This window comes from Centroberyx gerrardi, chromosome 7 (genome assembly GCF_048128805.1).
Source record: "Centroberyx gerrardi isolate f3 chromosome 7, fCenGer3.hap1.cur.20231027, whole genome shotgun sequence".
In the NCBI taxonomy this organism is placed as follows: Eukaryota; Metazoa; Chordata; class Actinopteri; order Beryciformes; family Berycidae; genus Centroberyx; species Centroberyx gerrardi.
In genome coordinates this window covers 28,296,681-28,305,609 of record NC_136003.1, presented here as the reverse complement: position 1 = coordinate 28,305,609, position 8,929 = coordinate 28,296,681, and the positions used below count along the sequence as shown (strand labels likewise).

Below are 8,929 nucleotides of genomic sequence, written 5' to 3'. Positions count from 1 at the left end.
TATTTATTGGAATAGTTTACTATTTCAATTTACTACTCTCATAAAGAAACACCCAAAGTCAAAAGGTGCTGTCACTAAAACAATCTCCATCTCCTCTTAATCTCCATTTCTTCCTCTCCGTTTGGTTCCGATCCAGTTTCTGTCACCATTTAAGTTGAACAGTTGATCAAGTCTTTCGATATACACAAAAAAAACTGTATCTGCCTGCTATTTTTGGGAAGGACTTGGGATTTAGAAGGACAATAAAGGAGATGGCAAGTGCCTGTGAAGACACTCGGACTTTAAAGGACTGCACCGACTTTTTTGGGGAGTTTGGCCCATTGGTCTCCTTACCCAATATCTGATGAGAGGATTGGTACCAAAATCATCTGTGTGTGTCTCTGGTAGTTAGCTCTGTCCGGTGCGCATGCTAACGCTTTAGCATACAGTACTGCATGTTAAGTAGTTGTTGGTGATTAGCATTATCCAAAGTATGAAGAAACCTTTTAGAAACCCAATGTTTGTATTGGTTTTTACTCTATAGCCTGTAGACTCATAACTTCTGAAAACAAAATCTCTGTTTTTATCATTAAGTCCATTACTAATCAACAGCGCAAACAACTCCCACTAATTTCCAGTGTAAACACAACAAGAAAATCGTGTTGGAAGAGAGATCTTCCGCCATTGAAAGTACATTCTTTTTGTCTGATTTTTGTCTGTTTTACCAATCCCCTAAACCCTTAGAGCTGCTTCAAGTTCTCATTTTCTCACTTTCAGGATAATGCTAGCTGCCTACGATTACTTACCAGACAGTATGCTAAAGCGTTAGCATGCGCACCGGACAGAGCTGGAGACGCAGAGATGATTTTAGTGCCAATCCTCTCATCAGATCCTGGGTAAGGAGACCAATGGGCCAAACTCCCCAAAAAAGCCGGTGTAATCCTTTAATACTTGCATTAATTGAAATGAGGAAAGAAAAGGGGTACATCTCCATAATGTGTCCTTGTTCATTTTTCATTTCCACTGCCTTGTTCGAGTGCTATCTGAGCTCAGAGCGCCCTATAGAGTTAAGCTACGGTGATGTTATTACATCGGACAGGGAGTGAAGTCATCTAAAACTGTCGGCTTACTGCAAACTACAGCATATTAGCAAACTGCATTCACTCCCTCTTTCTCTCTCTCTCTCTCTCTCTCTCTCTCCTCCCTCAGACACACTGACACACACACACACACTAGATGCATATACATAGGCACACACATTCAAAAAACAACAAAAAAATCATCTATTTCATTCCATTGTAGCTTACTATTTGTGGTCACTAGCTGAACACCCACACACGTACTCTGCTGCAGAGTTCGTACAAGGAACTCCTACAAATGCACACACCGGTTCTCCCCTTTGAAAACGGTAAAAATAATATTCAAAGTTTGTTTTTACTCATATAAAAACCCCCAATGGTCTCTACATACTAGCATATAAAAGGAAGAACAACGTTTGTTTACCCACATAAAGATTTTCTTGGACTCAAGTGATAATGGGTTATTCTTTTTTTTTTTTTATATATATATACACCATTACTCTTTATCATTTCACCATCTTGACTAAACATAGCTAGTTGTATATGTTACTTTTATAAATATGTTACATCTTGGAAATGATTTAAAAAAAACAAAACAAAAATAAAGTGCAACAAACAGATTTCGAGAGCACAAACACTTTTTGTGAATATATAGAAATTAAATATTGGCAATAGCTATGTCGCTTGAGTTGTATTTCCATAATTGCATTGAAATCTTGACAGCTTACAGTAGCTGGACAGAGATTTTCTTTTCACTCCACCTCTCTTAGCACAAGGTTGTATTGTAAGCCAATGCAACGACTGTGTGTCAACTAAGAGGCGAGTACTGCTGCGCTCTGTACACATTTACAATGTGTCTCATACAGTAACTCCTGGGTGGTTTTTATATAATATGTTACTGTACTTGTCGTATGTTTTGTGTGTGTGTATATAGTGTAAAATGTGTTATACAGTATTTGTATGTATATATATATATATTTAATACAGTAGCTTTAATAAAGAACAACAGTACAGTCCTGTTTTCTCATCTGCTCTTGGGGTTTCTGCTTAGACAAAATCAACTCTGCTAGAAAGCGGTGTTGTAAACCTGCTGGTCGTGTTGGAAATAAAACATCCTGCCTGCTGAAAGTGAACAGCAGTGTATTGTAGTCTGTAGATTTGCTCTAAGTTTCAGTTAGCTTATCCTGAGGTAAGACATTTTGTGCAATCCTAAAAAGAAAAAAAAAAGAAAAAAAGGAGACCAGTGACGCTCACCCACCTATCACCTCACTGATGTGTCGTTACTGTGTGTGAGTCAGCGAGTTATTACAGGGCGCCGTTTACTACAGTATACCTGCCATGTTGTATTAGTGAGGATGTGAGTAGTGTGAGTCCAAAAACAGAAATCTGACCTCCGTGGCCCTTTACTCTGCATGCTGTCACACCACATACTGTAGCTCGTAAGGCTCCACTGCCAGTGCACAACAGTAGGACACTCCAACGTTTATATATAAAAAAAAAAAAAAACATAAAATAAAAGCAATCAGAGCAGTGCCGTCTTGTGAGCTAAGAATCACCGGGGCATGTTGGTCAAAGTTTGAATTGGGCTCTCGAGGTTTGTGTGTGGAAGTGGAAGCTGGAGGTAAAAAAATATGCGAGTTAGCGGCATCTGCTCTGTGGTCAGTGTGAACCTGATAATACCCGGCACACCTCCAGTCTGTCAGGTATGTATATGTATATAGTGGAATGCCCCAGTATATTCTTAGTCAGATGACAGCGGCTGCATACACACACCTCTGAGCATGCATCATGCGTGCTGCAGTAGGCTCACATTGGTTATGGTGACACAGCACCCATATACAGCAGTCGAGATAATGCACATGTGCATAAAAACTTTCCAAAAGAAAACCGAAAGCACAAAATGAATACAAAACAAGAGCAGACCAATGATGACATCAAAAAGGTTGTTGTAGAAATATCGGCTTGAGAGGGAGTCGGGGGGGATGGGGGGGTGGAGGGGGGGGCGGGGGCTCAGCATGGGACCTGGAAGCTTTTAGTTTGATTTAGCTCTCCACCAAGGACCGGGTGTTCGCTTGTTTTGTGTTTTTTTAGATTGTTTTTTTTTTTTTTGTTTGTTTGTTTGTTTGTTGGGGTAATGTCTCTGTCTTTCTCTCTTTTTTTCTTTCTTTTAGTAGGGAGTGAAGCGACTGTACCCTCCTCTGTATAGGCTAGCCTGCAACATCAAAGATGAAAAAGTACCAATCAGTATTCAGGTGACAGCTTAGTTGGTTTCTTTTTCTCCACAAATTTCCTTCCTTTTTCCATATGGTCGTTTATAAGGGTATTCACGAGGGAATGATAGTGAAAATAATAATTAGGTAGGGATATTTAAGCCGATAATTTGTTTTGTTCAATCGATCCGCTACTTGCATACACCGTGAGTGTGTGTCAGGAACAGGGTCAGCAAGAGCTGTGGAGGGACTGGTGGATTTGGAGCTTGGTAGTGAAAGCAGGAATCAGTGAAGCTGATGGAAAGTAAATTTAGCTTTTTCTTTTAACCATAGCAGCAAAAAAAAAAAAAGTAGTTCCAAGATATCAGTATTCTCGCTTTGCCTTGACAAAAGCACAGAAACGTGGGACCTGCCCTTATGCATTTTCTTGAATTAATTACATTAAGCAATAAATTGGAAAATATTGCGCTCGGTTCATGCTTTTCACTGTGGAAAAACATTCCTCGAGGAAAAGGCTTTTCAGGCTGTAACAATGGCAGAGATTCAACCAAAGCAAAATAAGTTCAAAGGGGTTTAATCATAATTTCTTTTCAAGTCCAACGGAGGTGCCGCACCTTTCTGGAGGGGCGAGCCACCACGGGATATTAGTCCCTAGATTCAGCACCATGCTCAGGATATCTGGGGCAAACACACACATAAAGCATGCATGTAGGCCTATGCATGCACACCTGCACATGCACACACACACGCACACATGAACTCCCTCATCTGATGTTGCAGCGGCTCTGCTGCTATTAGCAATTCGGACAAACTCCCGCTGTATGTCTTCAAAGGCTAATTCCTCCTAATTTGGGGGAACCCTCTTGCTTGAACAAAACTTTAATCCATATGAATCATATCTGTATGCTGGAAGTGAGCAAAGAGAATTTCATACAACCTCTGAGGAACTAATTATTGTATGGCTTTTAAATGTAAAAATGGCTCCTCTCTGCTGCGGAACTATTGATCAAATATGATTAAAGAATTAGGAACCAAACCGGTCTTTCTCCTTAGCTCATGAGTCTATTTGATGTGGGCCTCGGCACAGCAGATCTCCACACCGTTTGTTCACCACCAGACTCTCCCGCCGCACCAGCACACACACCCTCTGCACCCTCTGGAGCCTCCGTCAGCCCCCCCTCAGCTCCCAACACACACCGCATGAGCTCTGAACATTTTTAGGGGCCGAATCCTGTCTTATGTTCATAAAAGGGGGGCGGCTGTAGCGTCAGAGAAATGGAAGGAAATTCGGAGGAAAAAGAAGAAAGAATAAAAAACGTTCAAGCACAATTTTTTTTTTAATTAAGTAAATGAAGAGGAAAAAAAAGAAATGTCTTAATTAATGAAAGCTTTTAGCTAGCAGCTGCACCGGGGAACTGTACGCTTTTTTTTTTATGTTGTTGAAAAATCGCATGCATGCCGGAATGGTAAATTTGAGTCATTTCTCAGGCAGAGAGCACTCCACCGATCAACCTTGTGGGCAGGAGGGGAGGGTGAGACAACTTCCTCCCTCCGTCTCGCTCTCATTTATGTCCCACGGCACACTGCTGCATGCGTTTAATGGTCCTTAATCTTTAGATTAAGTCTGTGAGCCCAGTCCCATTCCCTCAACATAAAACAAACCAAAGAGAAACTCTCTCTCTGTTTCAAAAAGATGCTCTTTTATTTATTATAATTTTTTTCATCTTTGATGTTACAGTAGCTGCAAAAGCTAGCTAAAAACAGACATTAACGATTCAACTTCATCCCTTCAAGTTTGGCTGAATGAAAAAAAATGAGCCAACTCCGTAGCGAGTTGAGAGATGCAGAATGAACAGAAAGCTTGGAAATGTAGTCGTTACGTAAGATGCAAAGTTTGTGTAAAACACGTTGCAGTGATCGCTCACTCTCACTTCAGGAGGAACCTGTGTCCAATCAATACTGCATGAGGTGAGCTCGCGTGGCAAAACACAACATAAGTTTGTTGCACTGAATGTCTGAGCCAATTTCCACATGCCGGGGTAAACAGTACTGCTCAGCTCCACTAGGTTGTGCCAGATAGCATGACAAAGATAAAATAAAAACCAGTGACCACGGGAATCTCTGGTCTTTATTTTGGAGTGCGAGTTGTGCGTCTGCCGGCTCGTGTCTTAATGTTGCAGACAGGGTGCGGATACAACAGGTGACAGCCTCAGGGACTTACCATAGTACCCACACTGTACGTGGCGGCGGGGCCAATTGTGTGGTGGTAGGGGTCTGCTGTTGCATAGACTCTGCCATAGCTGCACAAGAGGAGGCACAGAGAACACGGTCATTGATCTATCATTGACGAGGAGAGAAGAAACATTTATGCATGCTTGTTTAATGCTCAACCCCTGAAGTCAACTCTTTCAAGTCTCTAACACAATCAATTATTTCCCTCCTCTCCCTCCTGGGCTTTCTACATTATACAAGGTGGTTCAAAAAGGGGAGTTCAAAGGTTGGTGAATTATACTTGTCTTTTCATTGTCATCTTGATTAGGTGGAAGGAATAGGTAATGAGCACGGAGAGAGAATGAGAGAGAAAGACAGAGACGGAGAGGAAGAAAGACAGAGAGAGCGACGGAGAGAGAGTGGGAGCTGGAGGGCTCGGTCTTGGTCTCTCACCCTGTTCTTGTTTACCCAAGCTGCACAGTGGGCTCACGCCCCTGTCTTTTCATTGTTGCTGGTTTGGAACTAATCCTTCCAATTTCCTTCTGAGACAGGACAAGATGTGTCTGCCTTATTTATTTATTTATTCGACTTCACATATTCCTCTATTTACTTTCTTTTTTTCTTTTTTTTTTCAATGCTCGCTTGCAAATGAGGGTCTGCACGGAGCAGATAAGGCACACCCAGCCAAGGACTGAGGGCACCAAATCAACCAGGAATAAAAACCAAGTGGAGAGAGGGAGAAATTTTCCTAAAGGAGACAACAAGATGTACAGCATGCATGCCTTTCGCATGAGCTACACTGAGTTATATAAGATCTAAATATGGCTCGTCCCATTTAAGTCCGGCAGCACCCAAGGTCAGTGCGCAGGACGTGAAATCAGAAAGGCTGTCTCGGCTCCTTGGGGAGGAGGCCAGTGCCACGAGATGGTCAGGGAAACTCTCCATGGTCCTCTTATCTTCAGTGAGCACCGAACCCCACAGGCCCTCTAAGGCTAATATATCTACAAAATGGCTCTCACCAGAGTGGCACTGCTGACAACCGCCAGGTCAAACCACCCTGTGCAATGTCACAGCGCCTCGGCAGAGCTGATTGGAAGCTGGCAGGGCCGCTACGACGCGACTGGTTCCTCACAGGATAAATCAGACTCTACTGGTACGAATGGTGCGATGTGTTTGGCCACTCACACGGCTTTGTGATGCAGGCCAGTGAGCGCTGTGGGCTTTTCAGATAATGAATGTTTCATATTTTACAGGGGTTTCACAAGCCTTCGACGATCCCGGTGACCTCTTTTCATGATTGGCTGATTGCTCGACGGTTAAGTCTGATAAGGTATTGCTGAGACAATACCAACAAACCCCTATTGATCCAATGGGCATGACCGCTTATTCAAAAAGGAAACAAACAGACAAGGGAGGCAAAACAAAAGCAAAACAAACAACTCGGGAGCGAATTACATTAAATCTCAGGGAAAAATATAGGCAAGAGAAACAGGAATTAAATCACTCCCAGAGGAAAAAGCTCCTGTCCAATTTCTGCTCTCGCCGAGCACGGCTGCTCATAATTCGAGCCGCGGCGAGGCCTGATAAATCTTACATTATCGATATGATCTTCAGGCTCTCAGGCAGGGTGTACGTTATCACAAGTGACATGCTCAATCCTTCCCAGATTAGATTCCCAAACCAGCCCACATCCCGGCTGACAACGGCTTTCAGGGGCCGAATGAATCAGCGAAGCCTCCTCAAACGGAGCACACCTGAACCAGAATGGCATCACTCAGAAGTGATAGAGTCCCTGCCTGTCCATCTCTCTCTCTCTCTCTCTCTCTCCCTCTCTCTCATTCCCCCTGCCTCCCTTCCACAGACCCGGGGCCATTCATAAATACCACTGATATACCCACTCTCCCATCACAGGCACAGAGTCATGGGATATATCGCTTCTTCTTTTTTCATCTTGTCCAACAAGGTTAGTTTTTTGTGTTCTTTAGCTTGGAGCCAGGCGGTGGCTAATGGACAAGATAATTGGAGAGGGGGGGGGGCAGAAACCTGAGAAAGAGACTCTATATATTTTGAAAATGTTGGTGAGGTGAACTTCATTTATCAAATCCAGGCCCCATCTATGTTTGGACCGTGGATCTGTTGCTTTTTTTTTTTTTTTTTTAAGAATACACTGCGATTATTTAAAGGAAAACACCCTCTGATTCTCTTCCACTGTTGTGTATCATCAGTCTGATCTTCAGTGCAATCTAGCAGTTATTTTGTGATGAAGTGTTGTAATTTACTTTTTTGGTGTAAACACTTTCCCTCAACCTGCCTCGTCTGCTTCTACTTCAGTTAGTTGATTTCCTACATTTCCCAGAATGCCTTTCAACAACCCCCAGAGAAGGGCGTCAAATTGTTGCTTTCAATTAAAGGTGTGTGTATGGGGATATAAATACAGCTAGCCAACTAGAACATTTGGGGCGTGTCTATGATTGTGGCCACGCCCCTTACTGCATTGCATTCTGGTCTATTGAGGCTACTGTCAGTGGAGAAATTGGTCTCTCTGCCTCTTCCACAATGGATTTCTCCCTGTATGATTGTTGAACATTGGTGCAAAATAGTGAACAGCTAAAACAGTTTCTGCTATCAAACTCCAATGTAGATGCTGGACATATCTCAACATGACATCACATTGTTTACATTTGGCCACTTTTCCATGGGAAAAATACGAGGGACCCAGAAATGCAAGATACATTATCAATAGCTGTTATTTTAACAGTGTCTAAGTGTTTTAGGGTGGATTTTTTCTTGAAGACCACTGAGTTTAGATGTGATTACATAATGATTTCCATATTGATTTGTGATACTTATTTGTAATTAATGACCTTTAAGACCAGCTATTATTGAGCTATGCTACACTATATTCATTCAATGGCCTTACAAGCGTACAATAAGATTAATTTCAGTCTGTCAGCAGCAGCCCACTTATTAAACTGATTAAGTTTGCATGAGGAGGATTCTCACCTGTCACTGTAGGCAGCGGTGGTGGTGGGCTGGGCATATCTGTATGCTGCATAGCCACCCTGTGGAAAATATCACAGTGTTAATCAATGATCAAGCACAACTTGTCCCGTGCTTCATTGAGAAAGGTTAGGTATTAGAGGAACAAGGAAACAACAATACAGACTATTCCCTTACTACTTAAATGTCAACGCACAATATTGTGACCATCCCCACGGATTCCCCAGCTGCAGGATGCCTTGCAGACAGCCAGAGGGCGCTGTTTGATATATGGAGTATTGGAGGCAGGTAGTGGCAGCGGGGGAATGAATGATGTGCTGAGAGACTGGATATTGGGGGGAGCTGGTCATTGTCAAGCTGGAGGCTCATCCCAGCAGCGCCACACGGGAGCCACGTGAGCCAACTGCCCAAATTCAGCCCATTTTCAGATTGAGAACGCTCTCCTGCTAC

General features: G+C 42.8%; 1 protein-coding gene across 2 annotated transcripts in view; it reads right to left on the bottom strand.

Annotated features, from left to right (window-relative positions):
• Positions 1–3,225: 3,225 nt before the first annotated feature.
• LOC139908241 (RNA binding protein fox-1 homolog 3-like) overlaps positions 3,226–8,929 on the bottom strand; it is a 104,381-nt gene continuing 98,677 nt past the window's right edge. For both annotated transcript variants that reach the window (XM_078284496.1, XM_078284495.1), the window contains exons 10-12: positions 8,483–8,541; positions 5,490–5,568; positions 3,226–3,270 (exon numbers count right to left, since the gene is read on the bottom strand). In XM_078284496.1, coding sequence (XP_078140622.1) covers positions 3,226–3,270; positions 5,490–5,568; positions 8,483–8,541 — 183 coding nt within the window. The remainder of the gene's footprint in view (positions 3,271–5,489; positions 5,569–8,482; positions 8,542–8,929) is intronic.